General features: G+C 40.6%; 1 protein-coding gene and 1 long non-coding RNA gene across 7 annotated transcripts in view; one reads left to right on the top strand and one right to left on the bottom strand.

Moving 5' to 3' along the window:
- LOC144616144 (uncharacterized) overlaps positions 1 to 4,545 on the bottom strand; it is a 55,148-nt gene extending 50,603 nt beyond the window's left edge. The window contains exons 1-2 of the long non-coding RNA XR_013555178.2: positions 4,442 to 4,545; positions 2,928 to 3,063 (exon numbers count right to left, since the gene is read on the bottom strand). This is a non-coding gene — a long non-coding RNA (uncharacterized LOC144616144). The remainder of the gene's footprint in view (positions 1 to 2,927; positions 3,064 to 4,441) is intronic.
- Positions 1 to 8,746, top strand: part of LOC132680603 (phospholipid-transporting ATPase IB-like) — a 222,975-nt gene extending 214,229 nt beyond the window's left edge. For all 6 annotated transcript variants that reach the window (XM_078445640.2, XM_078445698.2, XM_078445736.2 and 3 more), the window contains 2 exons: positions 2,930 to 3,018; positions 8,352 to 8,746. In XM_078445640.2, coding sequence (XP_078301766.2) covers positions 2,930 to 3,018; positions 8,352 to 8,452 — 190 coding nt within the window. In that variant the 3' untranslated portion in view covers positions 8,453 to 8,746. The remainder of the gene's footprint in view (positions 1 to 2,929; positions 3,019 to 8,351) is intronic.
- Positions 8,747 to 20,831: the final 12,085 nt, after the last annotated feature.

Here is a 20,831-nt window from a genome sequence, read left to right on the forward strand (position 1 = left end):
GCCATATATGACAAACCCACACATAACATCACACTCCATCGTAAAAGGTTGAAAACTTTTCCTCTAAAATCACAAAAAAAGGCGAAGGTGCCCACTCTCACCACTCCTATTCAATACTGCACTGAAAGTCCTAGACAGAGCAATTAGGCAAGAAAAAAAAAAGCATGCAAATTGGAAAGGAAGAGGTAAAATTATCTCTATCTGCTGATGATATGAGCTTGCAGATAGAAAATCCTTAAGAATCCACCAAAATACTGTTAGAATAAACAAATTCAGGAAAGTTGCAGGATATAAAACCAACAGGCAAAAATCAGCTGCATTTCTATGCACTAACAGTAAACTATCTGAAAATAAAGAAGACAATCCCATTTACGACTGCATCAAAAACAATAAAATACAAAGGAAAAATTTAACCAAGGAAGTGAAAGACCTAAATAACAAAAGCTGTAACACACTGATGAAAGAAATTAAAGAGGGCACAAATAAATGGAAAGATATCTTGCATTCATGGATCAGAAGAGTTAACATTAAAATGTGCATACTACCCAATGTCATCTATAGACTGAATGCACTCCCTATCAAAATTCTAATGATGTTGTAACAGAAAAAAATAAAAAATAAATAGAAAAAAAATCCTAAACTTTGCACGAAACCCCACATAACCAAAGCAATCTTGGGAAAGAACAAAGCTGGAGGCATCACACTTTTTGATTTCAAACTATATTACAAAGCTATTACACTACATTACATTCTCTTCTAAAGCTAATATATATTGCTATAGCAATCAAAACAGTATAGTACTGATATAAAAAATAGATCTGGGAGATTGATACCTAGGTAAATACCTTTGTTAAAATTCATTACACTGTACTTTTAAGATCTGTGCATTCTATCACATGCAAAATCAATCTCAGTAAGAAACCAAACCAAAACGATAAACACGATATAAATGTGCAAAAAGAAAGCTCACATAACATAGGGCTAACCTCCCCAATAGATAAATTGTTTCTAGAAATCAGTAAGATCAACCACCCCCAAGCAATAGAAAAATAAGCAAAGTACAGTTCACAGAAAAGGAAATAAAAGGAAATACTAAAGATTCTTAATCTCATTAAAATATTCTCAACTTTACTCATAATAAGAAATGAAAATCCTAAGTACACAGGAAGGCTATTTTTCATCCATCATCATTGGCCACCCTTGGTTAGTGAAAGTATGGGAAAGTAAAGAATTATGGCAGTTACTTTGGCAATATCTATCAGAAATATAATTGCACATGGCCTTTGACCCGGTAATTCCATTTCTGGGAACATACCATTCCCTCCCATCCTCAAAATACTCACATAGGTCCCAGTGGTAGGGACCACCACAGTATTTGGAACAGCAAACACTTAGGAACAACCATACCTGTGGCACATTGTCATGCTAACATACTCTCTAGCTGTGAAAAGGAGTTAGGGAGCTCCCTGGATACTGAGATGCAAACGATTCCAGGATGTATTAGCCGAAAAAGTCAAATGTCAGACGCCGCGTACAATATGCAACCTTTAGTGCAAAGGGCAGGGATGATAATATATGAGCACTTTTTCTTAGAAAGCACCTCTGCAAAATTAGCTAAGAAAGCACTTCGAGCGATTACCAGTAAAGAACAGATTACCAGTGAGGAACCAGGAAGATGGGGAAAGGAAAACAATGTTTATTCTCTACTTTTCATATTTTCTCTTCCAATTTTTAACCGTGTAAATGTTTTATCTGTGTCAAATTTAGCATAGACAGAGAGGGAAAGGAAAAGGGAGGGAAGGAGAGAGAGGAGAGAGAGGGAGAGGAGGGAATGCAAATGAGTAAATGGATTCTGGAAAGCCCAGAGCCAAATGCTCTTCAGCTCCTAGATATATGAGCAAAAGTAAAATCCTATTTTTTTTTTTTTTTAAGTTAAACAAAAATCTGGTTCAGGACATTATCAGTGAGTAACCTTCATTCTAGAGGGGAATTCAGAGGGGGAAGCCAGTAGCCAACTATTCCAAAGGCCACCCCTGTCGTGCAATAACCTTTGAGCCGCACCGCCCCAGGAGCCGCTTCTTCAGGCATCCCTCGAAACCTTCCTCTGAGCCACGAAGGGGAAGCTGGCTCTAGGGAAGACCCTCTTCCCGCAGGAGGACACGGTATCGGAGCGCCCTTACGGCTGTCGAAAGCAGCTACAGTTTATCACGCGGGGTGTGAGCCCCTCAAGTCCCTGCAAATGTCAGGATACATGGGAAATCCCAAAACAGCAGAAGGCCCCACTATGGCCTAGTGACATCTTAGGAGTGAGAAAGCAGATTAGGTTAGGCCGCCTGGGGATTTTTTTTAACCCCATCTTTCAGCTTGTAGAGGAAAAAAAAAAAAAAAAAGAAAAAACCATGGACTTCTCTAATTATGCGGCTATGTTTACCCACTCTGTGGAATTTAGAAAGTATTGAACTTGGGGCTTCCGGTGTAGTGTCACAATAAGCCTTGGGAACCGGAGAAGGTAGCTCTTTTGCTAGAGTTGACCCTTCCCGATAGACATGGTTCAGAGTCTTGACCCAGCGTAAGTGATGGCCTTGCCATTAGAACAGGAAGTTGAGACAAAGATTTTTAAAATACACATTATAAAATCTCTAAGGTGCTCTGGGAGGCCAGAAGACGGACCAGACATTGGTCGTTCAGTTCAACTACCGGTGAAGGACAGTTGGGAGAGCTGTATAATAAAGAAACGTTCACAAGCACAACCTATTTTAGAAGAAGCACCTTGTTGAGTGTGTGGATAGTATCAATTTTCAACTTCAGTTGAACTATATGAACACCCTCTGAAACGTGAGGAAGACTCTTTTCTTTCACCTCGTCACTTGTTTTGTTCCGTTTCATTTTCCGATGAACTAAAGCCAGGTTATGATCGGTTTACTCACAGCGTGAAGACAGAACACCTCCAGCTGCCTCTGTCCAGCCAGCTGCACAAGGTGGTCTTCCAGGATGAATCTGTTGATCGAAGCGCCCCACGTGAGTATCGGTGCCGTGAAGCAGGCCGCAAAGCTGAGACTCCACCTACGGACGAGGAGGAGGAGTAATTCAACGTTAGGTGCTTCTCGATGAGATTATGCCAAGTGCAAGGAGCCAGACCCAAAAAGACAAGTACCGTATGGCCCCACTGCTATGAGGTGCTGAGAGTCCTCAAACCCATAGAGACAGAAAGGAGACTGGGGGTTAACGGGGGCCCGGGGATGGGAGAATGGGGACTCAGTGTTTAATGGGTATGGAGTTGCAGTTTGGGAAGGTGGAAAGAGGTCCGTAGACAGATGCTGGTGATGGTTCCACAGCACTGTGAATGTACTTACAGCCCCTGGATTGTACACTTAACCCTCATTAAGACGGTGTTACGTTACATGTATTTTACCACAATTTTTTTCAAAAAGGAAACTACCTGTAGCATTACATATGTTTTAAAAGGTAAGGTAGTTCTCATACAGAAGGAGGGCTCCATTGGATTCATGAAATTAATGTGCTTGGCCTAAAGCAAGTGTGGTCTGAAAGAGTAATTCCTGGCCTCCCACTCAATGATAACATCCTTAAATCTAACATCCTCACGTTTTCAAGACCTTCTGACGGATTCCCAGCCTAACGTTTTAAATGGAAAAGTGGTACCTGGCTCCAAATAATTTATACCCTTAGAAAACTTACATACCCTTATTGGGGGTGTGATGTTGACACGGCCCACATTGGGCATGAAAACCTTTAAAAGTTATTTCATTTTCCCTTCCTTCAAAAAGAAATGTGTCCAAGAAGTGCCTAGATGAAATGTTTAGGTCCCATGTGACTCATGTCTGGTAACGTGAGTGCTGAGTACGATCCTGAGAACGAGTCAAACCAAAAGGTGATACAAATAAAGGAACATGTGGTGTTTGTGGAGACTAACTGTCCCCTCCTTTCTGACCAACGTATTTGTTGAAAGTTGTAGGATTTTAAAATTCTATTGTCTATTTTTTTAAGCTTGTTTATTTTGAGAGAGAGAGAGAGAGAGAGAGACATAGAGAAAGAGAACATCCGCAGCGTAGGGGCAGAGAGAGAATCCCAAGCAGACTCTGCACTATCAGCACAGAGCCTGACGTGGGACTCGATCCCACGAACCGAGAGATCACGACCTGAGCCGAAACCAAGAGCTGGACGCTTATCAGACCGAGCCACCCATGTGCCCCTTATTGTCTATTTTTTATATCACAGATTTGTGTGTCTCTGGATTGACTGCTATTTGTCTTTTGCACACACATGCATTGCTTCCTCTTCCTGTCCTGTGCCCACCACTTTGCCTTCCCCTCACCCTAGGGACATTTAGGAAACAGCAGTTGAAAGGGAACCAAAGGTAAAAAAAAAAGAAAAAGAAAAAAATGAACGAGGACAAGAAAACAAAGGATGGCAGATGTCTTACAAATTTGGGTGACATCCCTCGCATCCTCTTTCCCAACTGATGGCCTGGATTTCTCCATCGCTGAGAAAAACGCACCGGAAATGAACCTGCAGGGGTTCCCGCCACCACCTCACCTGCCACGTGCCCTGCCTTCCCGCCTGTTTGCACAGACTGGCTCTTCCTCCCGTGCGCCTGCCTCTGACTCCCTTTGCTCCTGCACGCCCAAGCGCCTCGCTCCGGCCGCTCCTTCATTTACCTTCTACGTCACCACTTTCCCACGCTCCTCTATTAGATCGTTCCCACCAGCCTCCAAAAGGTGGTCTCACAAAGCAGAACCTCCTCTGGACCCCACGTCACCCATTAGAGTGCGCCTCATTCCGTCGCGCTCCTTTGCAGCAACGGCTCCGGATCACATCGTTTGTCCCCGGGGTCTCCAAATCCCCTCCTCCCAGTCTCTCTTGAACCCGCTCCAGTAAGCCTTCGCTCCTGCCACGCCACTGGCACGCCTCCAGTCGAGGCCACCAGTGATGTCCAAAACCGCCCCTGGCTTCCTCTCCCCCCCAGCCGGCCCCATCTGCCGCCTTCGCTTGAAGACACCGCACGCTTCCGACTGTTCGGGCCACGATCCTTTCAGTCGTTCTTAATTCCTCTAACGTAGTAGATGGCTCTGCCGTCACACTGTGCTCAGAGACCGACCGCTGGCCACGCACACCCCCGCTGGCATCCGGGTCTGGACCACCATCACCCACCGGCACTACCTCAACAACCTCTTAACCCATCTCCTGCTCCTACCCGTGGCTCTTACACGGTAGCCGAAGTGACGCATTTAAAACGACGTCAGCACAAGCACATCAGCGTTCTGCTTGAAATCCCGCAGTGGCTATCAGATTCAACGTCAAAAAAGACCTACTTGGTCTGGACCCCGCTACTTTCCTAGTGTCATCTAATCTTCTTCCTCCTTCATTCCCCTCCATCCTCTGTGCTCTTCTCACAACGCATCAGGAATGCTCTCGCCTCAGGGCCTTTGAACTGGCCAACACTTATGCCTAGAAAGCAAATCCCTCATGTTATCCGTGTCACTCATTCTCTCACTTCCTTCAAGTTTTTGTCCAAGTACTTTTTCTGTTGTTCACAGCTCTTTAGTACATTCTTGGGCACCATATGATTAACTTTATGTTATGCGCTTATTATGTACTTATTTATGTATCTCTGTTGCTAGAAGGTAAGCTCCATAACAAGGATTTTTGCTTTACTAATTCATTCCAAGAATGCATGTACATAGTAGACACACTCTACAAATCTCATTGGATGAATGAACTAATTGGCTAATGAAGAGTCTCCAAGCAGAATCATACGTACCAACAAATAGCCATTCCTTCTTCCATCTGTCCGACGTCAACTATAAGTATGGCCAAAATGGAGCCCATATTTATGGATACAAAACTGTGACTTGGGCCACTGTTAAATGCTCGGGCTTCACTGCACTGAATGTGGAGCCACCATGTGGAGACGGTTATTAAATCCTTGTTGAATGGCAGGTTAACTGGATGGATCCTCGTTTTGCAGAGAAGGAAACAGTTCGGCAAATTTGTCCCTTGCCTTAGGTTCTATCTCTAGAAATGGGTAGAAGCCAGATTGGAGCCTCAGTCTGTCTCACTCCAAAGTGCCACACTGTCGAGCTCCAGAGAAGAGACACGGAAACCAGACAGATGGGCAGCTACATCCCAGTTCTGCCTCGTGACTGGCTGTGGGACTCTAGGCATATTAGTTACCGTCCCTGAGCTGCACTGTCTCTACCTTTTTGGCATTTCATGCTACCGGGGTCATGATAGGTAGTGTGGAGTGTTAACGGACACGTGTATCTGGACTCAAATAGACGGGTGTTTTACGCAGTAATCACACTGTCCTAAAACCACTACAAAACCAATATGAATGTCCTGAAAATATCACTGACTGAATGTATATGAGAAACAGGAAAACATATTTCAGTTACTTTTAAAAACATTGTATTTTCATGACCCACTTTTTAAAAATATTAAAACAGAGAATGTTATTGAAAGGTTAGAAATCTTACAGGATTATAAGAGCTTCTAAGGTGTTTTTTCTGCAACATTATCTTTTATTGCTTGAAGTCCCTCAGGCAGTTTGTTTGTGGGTTTGGGGGTCCTGTATATTTTTCTGCTGTACACCAAAATATTAGCTTGAATTTGTAAAGTGCTCTGAGCTCCTCAAATAAGAAATAGAAGGGGAAGTTCTTTGTTAATTGCAATTAACAACTCTTTCTTGAGCCAGAAAATTCTGGCTTTAAGATTTGATCAGACTCCTCAATTTCTAATGAAGTGCATTAAACAAGACAATCATGCCAAAATAATGAGAAATGACATGGTCGATTCTGAAATCTGCTAAACGTTTTACCAGGTGAAGAAAAAAATGACTTGAAAATTCCCTCATGCTTCCCCCCTACCCACCCGTCCTCTATCCCTCATCCCCTGGATTCTGGCTGCTTGAAAATTCCCTCATCCTTCACCTCTACGTCCCTCCCTCTATCCTTGGACTCTGGCTGTGGCTGAGCATCTAGGAAGCAGGTGCACTGGGAAGCCAGCCAGGGGAAGCTCAGGAGTGGGGTCCATCCAGGGCTTTGCCCAGGGCCCCATTGTTACTTTCCGTCTGTCAGGACGGACAAAAGTGGGAGAGGCCAAGAGCTGGAGGCTTCCTCTGAGCTCCCCATTTGGATGCAAACAGAAGGTAAAGGTTCGTCAGACTGAGCCACTGACCTGATGGCGCATCTCTGTCAGGCTGAGGGGTGCGGGCTGGGCAGGTGGAGGGTCATGGTCCCTGCTGTCCCTCTTCAGCCCTCACTCCTCCCTGGGAACACTGCTGGAAGGAAAACCAGGCCCAGTTTCCAAAAAGACACCATTTAACTCTGGTGTAGCAGCAGGTCCTGCTTCTCTGAGGCCAGATCTTTATATAGTTTGGGGGACCTTTTTTAGGAAAATTAGGTTTAAATGTTTAGAATGAGTCAAAAAAATCACAACAGATCACTAGCGTACAAAAGAAAATTCTAAAACACCACCCGGAGCTTTGAATGGGGTGATGCGGCCACTTCAGCTCACAAGATGTCCTCTCTGTATACGAGTCTTGTCAGAAGCAAGCAGAAATATACTTTCAGGCCAAATCTGAAGTATTCTTTTCAGATCCTCCTGCTCTCTGGAAGGCTCAGGTCAAGAATAAAAACAGGGGAAAAGAGGAAAAAAAAAAAAAGGGCAAACTTCCACCTTGAGGTTGTGATGGAGTTCGAGCGGGAAGGAAAGAGGAGGAAGGAAAGAGGAGGAAGGAAACCCCCCAGGGGTTGGAAGCTACTGATAACAGTGTCCACCCACAGCTTGTGGTTAAATCGGCCCAAACGGTGATGCTCCATGCCCGGCACTTAGGCCTGCGGCAGGCACTTCGGCTGGGCAGTTGTCAGAATGATCAGTTCTTGAGCCCCTCGGCAGACTCGTGAAACCAGACGCTCTGGACGTGGGGCCAGTGGCCACCACGGGAATTCTGGTGCACACTTGAGAAGCACTGGTCTGGTGTCGGTGCCGGATCCTGGGATTTCACCAGCTCCCAGGCGATTACACTGTGCAGGGAAGGCTGGGACCACCTGTCTTTCCTTCCACGCAGGAGCAATTTCAGTTAATCCAGTGCCACATGGACATAAATCACTTTCCTTCCTTCAGTTGTGGCCCCAGGAGTGGGTATGTTAACACAGCCAAATTTGCAAGCCGCTCCATTACCATCCCTCATCACCTCACCACTTTTCCCGCCTCCGTCATGGGCCTGGCTGATGTGGCCGATGAGGCCCAGTCTGGTAGGAGTCTTGCTTTCTGTCAACAGAATGTTCCCTGTTAGTGCTCCTAACAGACTCCTCTGTGCTTTACTCTTTCAGGTGGGTACGCATTTTCTCAGCTAGAACAAGGTGTGATTACTCAGGAAGAACTCGTCCGTTCTTATGACGCTACTAAAATCAAAACCAGTAAGAGCTTATAGTCCGATCTCTTCTGAGTCCAGCTACGAGTGAGGTTTGGACCACATCCTGTGTTCTCATGTCCTTCCCCGAGACTGGAACGTGCCAACGCCCCCAAATGCTCATTTCTTGTGGCTCTGGCCAATTTGTTATTTATGTATCGACGGAGTCACAATCCTTGGATACAAATAATGGGGGAAGCCTGTTTGCTTTTTTTTTAAATTTGCGTTCAATGTTTCACCTAACTTGTTTACTTGTTTGTGGTTGTGAGATAATCAGTTCAGTCTGAAGTATAAAATTAAAAGCATTCTGTTTCACCAAAACTTAAGCTCTGGTATAAGTTGTTTTGGGAGAAAAGGTAAAGAATGTCATGATGAATAAGCCTCCCTTACTTAACTGCAAACGAGTCACCCACAAACTCTGTACTTTGAAAACTCACAGACTAAGGCGGAGCGTGCAAAGGCAGAATATAAAGTATTTTTCTAAGTAGGATGTCCTGTCACTTTGAATCATATTTTACTTGTACAATATCTGCACGGTACTCTTGATTTCAATGAATTCAAACAGGTGGAAAATACCCTAATCTCAGGCTTCAAAATCAGTGTGCAGGAATCAACATATCCCATTTTCTGTACACTGAATGTAATGTCCATTACATTAGGACTGAGTAGGAAATTCAACCACAATCATTCTTGGGACTGTGCCTCAGGCGTCTACCAACTTTCCAGGGTTTCATACAGTGCACAGCATCGGGACACCCCTCTGTTCTTCTGTCGTCTTCCCACACAGGTCACCACTAAAACAAATGGTTTATTTTGGTCACTTTATGAGGCTTTTGAGCCAGGTATGGGAAACTGAAACCCTTGAGGAGGCTGGAAATCCCACGCCTGTTAATGATTCTGGGTCCTAATTCTGAGATGTGGGAGAGCTTTTTTCCCTATACATCCAAAGAATTCTCAGATACCAGCCAGGTGTCCTACAATTCAACTCAATTCTGACACTATCTACCTGGAAGATGGCATCAGATCCCACAAGTTAAGGACTCGGCCCCACAAGACTGCCCCTCCCTACACATACACACTTCAGATGCCAATCCCAAGTCCAGAATATCACCCGTGCTTCTAACCAACTGGTTATGAATCAAAGGTTCCCATGACACCCTTCTTGGGTTCAATTAATTAGCTAGAGCAGCTCATAGAACTCAGAATACCCATCTACTCATTAGATTACCAATTTATTACAAAGCATATTAAATAATATGAAAGAATATGATTCAACAGCCAGATGAAGAAATACACAGGGCAAGGTCCCAAACAAAGCAGTTTCTGTCTCGGTGGAGTTTGAGCCCAGCATGTTAACACATGGAAACATTCTGGTTCACCAGCCCAGAAGTTCTCCGAAACCTTTCATTGGGGTTTATACGGAGGCTTCATTACATGAAGGCATGATTGATTAAATTACTGGCCATTGGTAACTGATTCAACTCCACTCCTTCCCCCTCCTCAGAAAGGGGTAGGTGAGACTCAAAGTTCCAACCCTCTATTTATTGTTGGTTCCCCTGGCAACCAGGCCCCGTCCTTAGGTGCTTTCTAAAAGTAACTTCATTAACATAAACCCAATTGTGATAGAAAGGGATTGATTAGGAATAAAAAGACAGCATCTCGCCTCTAAGGGTCCAAAGCATTTTCAGGAACTGATGACAAGACACTGAATAATAAAACAAAAGACGTTCTCATTGCTCTTATCACTCAGGGAATCCCAAGGGTTTTGGTTCTTATGGGCCAGGAACCATGGACAAAGACCAAATAAATATATATGAGAAATGTATGTTGGTCATTCAGATAACCATCTTGACCAAATACATACTTCTTATAAATCACAATATTGCACATGTGGTCTAACATCACCAGCAAAGACATTCCTCTCCTGGAACACATTATCATTCCAGGGCACGCTGAGGGAATGAACAGATAGCTTTCAAATTCCTCCTGTAGTCCAAAGTCCCCTTTCTCACACCCATTCTATTTAGTGAGTTTTTAAAAGCAAAAACCAGAATTTTTAAAGGTGGAACCTTTATTTTCTATCCTATCAAAGGACTCCTCTGAGGAAATAATCCAAAAAGCCTGATAACCGGTTGAATGGAGACAACAAGAAAAACATGGGGAGAAAAATCTAATTAATATCTCAAAAAGTTATCCATGAATGGATAAACAAAATGTGGTATGTCCGTACAATGGAATATTATCTGACCATAACAAGTAATGAAATACTAATATATGCATAACATGGATAAACTTTAAAAACATTATGCTAAGTAAAAAAACAAAAGCCAATCATAAAAGGCCACATATAATATTCCATTGGGAAGTTCATAAGCAAAACTATAGATATATAAAGGAGATTAGTAGTTGCTTAGCGCTGGTGGGAAGATGAAGGGGAAAGGGTTAATATCAAAAAGGTACAGGGTTTCTTTTTGAGGTGATAAGCATGTTCTAAAATTGACTGCAGTAATAGTTGCCCATGTTAAAATGAATATATTAAAAAACCATTGAATCCTATACTTTAAATGGATGAATTGGCGATTTAAATCTCAATAAAGCTATTTTTAAAAATAATACAGGGTAATTCTATTTCCAATCATAATGTACTAGACAAGCCTTCCTACTTAAAACCATTAGAAAACTGGAAAAATATATGAGAAAAATATTTTCAGACATTGGACAAAGGGCAGCATAGGGATATAATCCCTAAGAGAAAGGAATTAAAAGCCATACTATTTCCCAGGCTTTCTTCCTAGAGGCATTTTCCAGACCAAGGTACAGGAAAGTACCCAAGCAAAGCACAGTACTCTCAGTGAACTGGGGAAACTAAGCTAAAAATTTGGGGAGGCTGAGGCAGCTGATATTTTCTGGTTATAGTACTATTGAGAAAGGAGCTATACACAGAGCTGTAGACATTTCTTTAGGGATGTCACAGAGTGAATAACTAGATGCTCACCTACATATATGTGGAGTGTAACTCAATGACGATGGCAAAGACAGCTACCAGAGACATTTAAGCTGAACAATTCCTACAACTTCCACAGGATTCAATATTCAACCAAATAGGGTAGAAAGGGCTTGATGAATACTTGAGATATTCCACAAAGACCCCAGAGCCATACCTTAATAGTAAGGCTAAGCCAGCACTTAGAACAAGAACTACTATAGACCCATAATCTTACTTTAACAAAGCTTATCTTAGGAAAGCTTAAAAATAAGCATCCAAATCATTAGGGGGATCCATAGTTAATTTAGCTGCCTGGAAGGAAAAACAAACCCTCTAACAGCAGAAAACAGATCCACTTTAGTATAATAGTAACAATGTCCAACATCTTGTCAAAAATACTCAAACAGATATTCAAAGCAGGAAAACCTAATCTGTAACCAAAATAAAAGTCAATGGAAGCAGTCCCAGAACTGACAGAGGTAATGGAACTGACAGACAAGAACTTTAAAATAACTATTACAACTATGTTTGAGGACTTCAAGATAACATGAGCACAATGAGGAAAGAAATTAAAACCATAAATGAAGAAATAAATGAAACTTCTAGAGCTGAAAAGAATATACAATATGAAAATTTTATTGAATAAGTTTAGTAGATTAGACACTGCAGAATCAAATATATATATGTATTATATATATATATATATATATGTATTATATGTATATGTATTATACATATATATATACATATATATATATGTATATATATATATATATATATATATATATATATATATAAAAACTTGAACACAGCAGTAGAAACTATCCAAACTGAAACACAAAGAAAAAGGCTGAACAAAAACTGAAAAAGAGCAATTACCTGTAAGACAATATCAAACAGTTTTACATGCAATTTTTAGAATTGCAGATAGAGAAAGTAACAGGAAAAAAAATCACTGAAGAAATAAAGGTGGGAAATTTTCCAAGCATGATCTGAGAAGCATAGCCAACCCATGGCTATGCTAAACACACACAAACAAACCAAGCATAATAAATTTGCTGAAAATCAAGGATGAGGAGGAAAGTCTCAAAATTAGCCAGAAGGTTAAAAAAAAACACATTATAAAGTTAAGAAAGGAAAAGCAAATAGATGACCATTAACTTCTCAGAGAAGCCCAAAAGGAAATTTGCTGAAAGAAGAAAAAATATTGTCAACCTGAATTCTATAGCTAATGAAAATATCCTCCAAGATGAAAGGGGAAGGTAAGGCATTTTCAGGCAAAAATTGAGAGTTTATCACTAACAATCCTGAACTGAAAGAAGAGGTTTAAAGGGAGTTGTTCAGGCAGAAAGAACATGGTAATAAGGGATGGAAAATCTGATCTACACAAAGGACTAAAAAACTTCAAAAAGGTGAATTCTTGGATAAACATAAGGAATTTTATTTTCTAATTAAAAAATTTGTTTCTATTTAGTGCACAATTAGTAACAATGTATTGTAGGGTTTATAACATATGTAGAAGTAAAACATATGCCAACAATAGCACAAAGGAAGGGAGAGAGAAAAGGAAAGAATATTACCATACAGTTTTTACACTATAGCTTACATGACATATTATTTAAACATAGTCTGTGAAAAATTAAAGAGGTACACTGTAAATTGTAGGACAACCACTAAAAGCTTAAATAAAATGGTATGTCTAATAAAACATTTTACTGGATAAAATGGAATACTAAAAATAATCAAAAAGAAGGCAGGGAAAGTGGGGGGGGGGGAATGGGAAATAAGAGGAATAAAATAAACAAAGCTGGTAGATTTAAACCCACCTACACTGATAATTACATTAAATATATATGGTTTAAATACTCCAAATAAAACTCAGATATTGTCAGACTCAACAAGAAAGCAAGATCCAACAATACGGCAGTGGCGAGAAATGCACTTTAAATATAAATACAGAAACACAGCTGTAGTGAGGTCAGATCCTTTGGAACACCCAGGAAATCAGTCTGCAGACTGGCAAAAGGATCTCCACGGTCGGAGGGAGACAGCATGGCAGGTGCAAGTCTTATCTTAACAAACAAACCAAAGCACACCTAGTGAAAGGCCCAAACACTCCCCACTGCAGGCAAGGAGGAGCTCGGCAGAGGACTGACCGGTGGGAAAGAGCAGCCAAAATGCAACAGCAGACTGCACACGGCACACCCCAGACACACATCCTGAAGTGCCAGGTCCTGGACCGTGTGCGACCCCTTTTTAATATAGCAGTATTCTCAGGTGCAGCACACATAACAAGCTTTTAAAACACGCAAAAGACAGAAACAGCCAAAACGACAAGACAGAGGAATTCTCCCCAAAAGAAAGGCCAAGAAGAAATCACAGTCTCTACATGCTCAAAACATATATAAACAATATATCTGAACAAGAATTTAGAACAACGGTCATAAGACTACTAGCGGGGCTTGGAAAAAAAAAAAAAAAAGCATAAAAGCTACCAGAGACACCCTTGCTGAAGAGATCAAAGACCTAAAAACTAGTCAGGTTGAAATAAAAAATGTTGTAACTGAGATGCAAAACTGGCTGGATATAGTCACAATGAAGATTGAAGAAGCAGAGAAGATTCAATAGTAATCCAATAGTAATAGTAATTCAATAAAATGAAACAATATCTGTATCATAGAAGTTCCAGAAGAAGAAGAGTGGGGAAAAAGAAGAAGGTTTATTTGAACAAATTATAGCTGAGAATTTTCCCTAATCCAGGGAAGGAAACAGGCATTCAAGTCCAAAAGGCACAGAAAACTCCTCAAAATCAACAAAAACAGGTCAACACCACAACATATCATAGTGAAACTTGCAAATACAAAGATAAAGAGACAACTCTGAAAGCAGCTACAGACAAAAGGTCCTTAACCTACAAGGGTAGACACCTAAGGTTAGCAACAGACCTGTCCACTGAAACTTGGCAGGCCAGAATGGTGTGGCAGGAAATATTCAATGTGCTGAATGAGAAAAATATTCAGCCAAGAATTCTTTATCCAGCAAGGCTATCATTCAGAATAGAAGGAGAGATAAAGAGTTTCCCAGACAAACAAAAACTAAAGGAATTCATGACCACTAAATCAGTCCTGCAAGAAATTTTAAGGGGGACTCTCTGAGAAAAAAAAAAAAAAGAAGACCAAAGCAACCAAGACTACAAAGGACCAGAGAACATCACCAGAAACACCAACTCTACAGGTAGCATGTGGCATTAAATTCATATCCTTTGATAATCACTCTGAATGTAAATGGACTAAATGCTCCAATCAGAAGACAAAGGGTATCAGAATGGATAAAAAACACGATCCATCTATATGCTGCCTACAAGAGACTCATTTTAGACCTAAAGACACCTACAGATTGAAAGTGAAGGGATGGAAAACCATCTACCATGCTAATGGATGTCAAAAGAAAGCCAGAGTAGTCATACTTATATCAGACAAACTAGATTTTAAAACAAATATTGTAACAAGAGATGAAGAGTGGCATTGTATCATAATTAAGGGATCGATCACCAAGAAGATCTACCAATTGTAAATACTTATGCCCTCAACTTGGAGATACCCAAATACAGAAATCAATAAATAACATAAATTCATTGGTAATAAAACCATAGTAGGAGTCTTTAGTACCCTACTTACAACATTGAACAGATCACCTAAGTAGAAAATCAACAAGGAAACAATCTCTTTGAAGGACACACTGGACCAGATGGACCTAACAATGGATATATTCAGAACATTTCATCCTAACGCAGAATACACATTCTTCTTGAGTGCACATGGAACATTCTCCAGAACAGATCACATAGTGGGTCACAAGTCAGTCTCAAAAGGTACAAAAAGATCAAGATCATGCCATGCATATTTTCAGATCAAAATGCTATAAAATTTGAAATCAACCCAAGAAAAAATGTGGAAAGTCCTCAAATACATGGAGGTTAAAGAACATCCTACTGAAGAATGGATGGGCTAAACAGGTCATTAGAGAAGAAATAAAAAATACATGGAAGCAAATAAAAATGAAAACACAACAGTCCAAACCCTTTGGGATGCAGCAAAGGCAGTCCTAAGAGGAAAATACTTTGCAGTTCAGGCCCATCTCAAGAAGCAAGAAAGGTCCCAAATACACAATCTAACCTTACACCTAAAGGAGCTAGAAAATGAGCAGTCAGTGAAGTCCAAAAAATAGCAGAAGAAGGGAAATAATAAAGATTAGAGTAGAAATAAATGATATAGAAACCAAAAAAAAAAGAAAAAACCAGTAGAACAGATCAATGAAACTAAAAACTGGTTTTTTTGAAATAATAAGCAAAATTTATAAACCCCTAGCCAAACTTATCAAAAAGAAAAGAGAGAAGACCCAAATAGATAAAATCACAAACAAAAGAGATCACAATCAACACCAAAGAAATACAATTATAACATAATACTATGAAAAATTATATGCCAACAAAGTGGGCAATCTGGAAGAAATGGACAAATTCTAGAAACTCAAACACTGCCAAAACTGAAACAAGAAGAAACAGAAAATTTTAATAGTCCCTAACCAGCAAAGAAATGGAATCAGTTATCAAAAAAACTCCCGAAAAACAAGAGTCCTGGGCCAGATGGCTTCCCAGGGGAATTCTATCAGACATTTAAAGAAGAGTTAATACCTATTCTTAGCAAACTGTTCCAAAAAATAGAAATGTAAGGAAAGCTTCCAAACTCATTCTATGAAGCCAGCATCACCTTGATTCCAAAACTAAAGACCCCACTAAAAAGGAGAATTACAGGCGAAAATCCCTGATGAACCTGGATGCAAAAATTCTCAACAAGATACTAGCAAATCTAATTCAACAGTACATTAAAAATATTATCCACCATGGTCAAGTGGCATTTATTCCTGGGCTGCAGGGCTAGTTCAGTATTTGCAAATCAATCAATGTGATATACCACATTAATAAAAGGAAGGGTAAGAACCATATGATCCTTTCAATAGATGTAGAAAAAGCATCTGACAAAATACAGCATTCTTTCTTGATAAAAACCCTCAAGAAAGTAGGGATAAAAAGAACATTACTCAACCTCATAATGGCCATATATAAAAGACCCCCAGCTAATATTCTCAATGGGGAAAAACTGAGACCTTTCCCCCTAAGGTCAGGAACACGAAAGGGATGTCCACTCTCACCACTGTTGTTCAACATAGTACTGAAAGTCCTAGCCTTATCAATCAGACAACAAAAATAAACAAAAGGCATACAAATTGGCAAAGAAGTCGTCAAACTTTCACTCTCACAGATATTATACCCTACGTGAAAATGCAAAAGACTCCACCAAAAAACTTCTAGAGCTGATATGTGAATTCGGCCAAGTCACAGGATATAAAATCAGTGTACAGAAATCGGTTGCATTTCTATACACCAATAAGGAAAATCAAGGAATTGATCCCATTACAATTACACCAAAACCCATAAGATACCTCGGAATAAACCTAACCAAAGAGGTAAAAGATCTATATGCTGAAAACTATAGAAAGCTTATGAAAGACACTGTGGAAGATACAAAGAAATGGAAAAACATTCCACGCTCATGGATTGAAAGAATATTGTTAAAATGTCAATACTACCCAAAGCAATCTATGCATTCAATGCAACCCCTATCAAAATAACACCAGCATCTTTACAGAGCTAGAATAAACAATCCTAAAATTTGTATGGAATCACAAAAGACCCCAAATAGCCAAAGTAATGCTGGAAAAGAAAACCAAAGCAGTAGGCATCACAATTCTGAACTTTAAGCTGTATTACAAAGCTGTAATCATCAAGACAGTATGGTACTGGCACAAAAACAGACACATAGATCAACGGAACAAGACAGAGAACTCAGAAATGGACCCACAAATGTATGGCCAACTAATCTTCAACAAAGCAGGAAAGAATATCCAATGGAAAGAGGACAGTCTCTTCATCAAGTGGTGCTGGGAACACTGGACAGTGACATGCAGAAGAGTGAAACTGGACCACGTTCTTAGAACATACACAAAAATAAATTCAAAATGGATGAAAGACCTAAATGTGAGACAAAATCCTACAGGAGAACACAGGCGGCAACCTCTTTGACCTTGCCACAGCAAATTCTTAGTAGACAAGTCTCTGGAAGCAAGGGAAACAAAAGCAAAAATGAACAACTGGGACTCCATCAAGATAAAAAGCTTCTGCACAGCAAAGGAAATAATCAACAAAACTAAAAGGCAACCAATGGAATGAGACAAGCTATTTGCAAATGACATATTGGATAAAGGGTTAGTATCCAAAATCTATAAAGAACTTACTAAACTCAATATCCAAAAACCAAATAATCCAGTAAAGAAATGGGCAGAAGACATGAATACTTTTCCAAAGAAGACATCCAGATGGCCGACAGACACATGAAACGATGCTCAACATCACTCCTCATCAGGGAAATACAAATCAAAACCACAGTGAGATACTACCTCACACCTATCAGAATGGCTAAAATTAACAACTCAGGAAACAGCAGATGTTGGCGAGGGTGTGGAAAAAGGGGAACCCTTTTGCACTGTTGGTGGGCATGCAAACTGGCTCAGCCAGTCTGGAAAACAGTATGGAGGTTTCTCAAAAAATGAAAAATAGAACTACCCTACAACCTGGCAACTGCACTACTAGGTATTTATCCGAAGGATACCAAAACGCTGATTCGAAGGGGCACATGCACCCCAATGTTTACAGCATTGCTATCAACAAAAGCCAAATTATGGAAAGAGTCCAAATGTCCACTGATGAATGAATAAAGAAGAAGCAACACACACACGCACACAAACACGATGGAACACTACTCTGTGTTAAAAAAAAGAATGAAACCTTGCCATTCTCAATGAGGTGGATGGGACTAGAGTAGATTATGCTACGTGAAATAAGTCAGGCAGAGAAAAACAAATACCACGTAATTTCACTCATATGTGGAATTTAAGAAACAAGGCAGATGAACATAAAGGAAGGGAAGGAGAAATAAGATAAAAACAGAGAGGGCCAACCATCAGAGACTCCAAACACAGAGAACAAATCGAGGGCTGCTGGAGGTGTGGTAGGTGGGGGGGGGGGGGGGAGGGCTAAACGGGCGATGTGCATTAAGGAGTGCGCTTGTTGGGGTGAGTACTGGATGTTATTTGTAACCATCAATCACTGGGTTCTACTGCAGAAGCCAAGACTACACTGTACGTTAACTTGAATTTAAATAAATTAAAAAATTTTTAAATCAATAAAATATACCAGTTAGCTCAGAAAAAAAGTTGTATACATATAGAATAGCATACTACTCTGCCATCAAAATAGATGAAGTCTTGCCATTTGTAACAACATGGATAGAGCCAGAATGTATTGTGCTAAGCAAAATAGGTCCATCAGAGGAAGACAAATATATGATTTCACTCATATGTGGAGTTTAAAAAACAAAACAGGTGAATATATGGGAAGAGGGAGAAATAAATGGAAACAAGCCACAAGAGACTCTTCGTGATAGAGAACAAACTGAGGGTTGGTGGAGAGAGGTAGTGGTTGGGGGGAGACGGGCTAGATGGGTGATGGATATTAAGGACACTTGTGATGAGCACTGGGTGTTTTATTTAAGTGATGTATCACTGAATTCTACTTCAGAAATCAATATTGCACTGTATATTAACTAAGGTATTAATTTTTGGGGGGCGCCTGGGTGGCTCAGTCGGTGAAGCGTCCGACTTCAGCTCAGGTCACGATCTCGCGGTCCACGAGTTCGAGCCGCGCGTCGGGCTCTGGGCCGACGGCTCGGAGCCTGGAGCCTGCTTCCGGTTCTGTGTCTCCCTCTCTCTCTGCCCCTCCCCCGTTCATGCTGTGTCTCTCTCTGTCTCAAGAATAAATAAACGTTAAAAAAAAAAAAAAAGATATTAATTTTTTTATATGTTTAAAAATTATATATAATTTCATTATAATCTTATTTTAAATACCCAGAAACCATTCAGAATCATGTTGTAAAAGAGTATTTACCCAAATGAGAAAATATTCACATTTTATAAGGCGGGGGACAAAAATAAGCTTCAAAATAGCATGTTTACTATGATCCTGTTTATGTGTATGGGCGTATACACACATCTATAGATACATCAGACAAGAGTGGAATCATATGCCCCTTATGTTAACATTGGAATGTATGAGCGTTTCAATATTATTGTATGTTATGACTAATTCTCTCTTTATAAGTTCCAGTTCAGGGGTCCCTGGGTGGCTCTGTCAGCTGAGTGTCCGACTTTGGCTCAGGTCATGATCTCGCGGTTCATGGGGTCGAGCCCTGTGTTGCGCTCTGTGCTGATAGCCCAGAGCCTGGAGCCTGCTTCAGATTCCATGTGTCTCCCTCTCTCTCTACCCCTCCCCTGCTCGTGCTCTCTTTCAAAAATAAATAAAAACATTAAAAGATTAAAAAAAAATAAGTTCGACGGGCGCCTGGGTGGCTCCGTTGGTTGAGCGTCTGACTTCGCCTCAGGACATGATCTCACAGTCCATGAGTTCGAGCCCCGCATTGGGCTCTGTGCTGACAGCTCAGAGCCTGGAGCCTGCTTCGGATTCTGTGTCTCCCTCTCTCTCTGCCCCTCCCCTGCTCATGCTCTGTCTCTCTCTGTCTCAAAATAAATAAAAACATTAAAAAAAAAATAAGTTCAAGTCCAAATTTTTGCTAGCCATCAAAAAGGTCTTATAATGTTGGACTTTTATATTTTCTGCTATCGAAGACTATTGTCAGAGGCATAACTGATGCTTCCTTTCTAGCACCTCAGGGTAAACGGTCACAGGTTTATGTAAAGAATACCAAGATATCAGGGACATAGTCTTACCCTGGCCCCTAAGATTAACCTTTACCCTAAACCTGATCCTAACCCTAACCCTAACCCTAGATCTGAAGGGAAAAAAAAAAGAAGTGGTATATGTATGCAATGGAATATTACTCAGCCATAAAAAAAGCATGAAATCTTGCCATTTGCTATAATGTGGATGGAGCTAGAGATTATTACACTCACCGAGATAAGTCAGTCAGAGAAAGACAAATACCACATGATTTCATTCGTATGTGGAATTTAAGAAACAAAACCAACGAGCAAAGGGAAAGAAAGAAAGAGAGAGGCAGACCAAGAAACAGACTCTTAGCTACAGAGAACAATCTGGTCGTTACCAGAAGGGAGGTAGTGGGGGGATGGATGAAATAGCTGATGGGGATTAAGGAGTGCACTTGCTGTGAGAGCACCAGGTATTTTTTGGAAGTGTTGAATCACTATATTGTACACCTGAAACTATTATTATACTGTACATTAACTAAAATTTAAATAGGCACCTTAATAGGTGCCTTAAAG

Source organism: Panthera onca, chromosome A1 (genome assembly GCF_046562875.1).
Source record: "Panthera onca isolate mPanOnc1 chromosome A1, mPanOnc1 haplotype 2, whole genome shotgun sequence".
NCBI classification, from domain to species: domain Eukaryota; kingdom Metazoa; phylum Chordata; class Mammalia; order Carnivora; family Felidae; genus Panthera; species Panthera onca.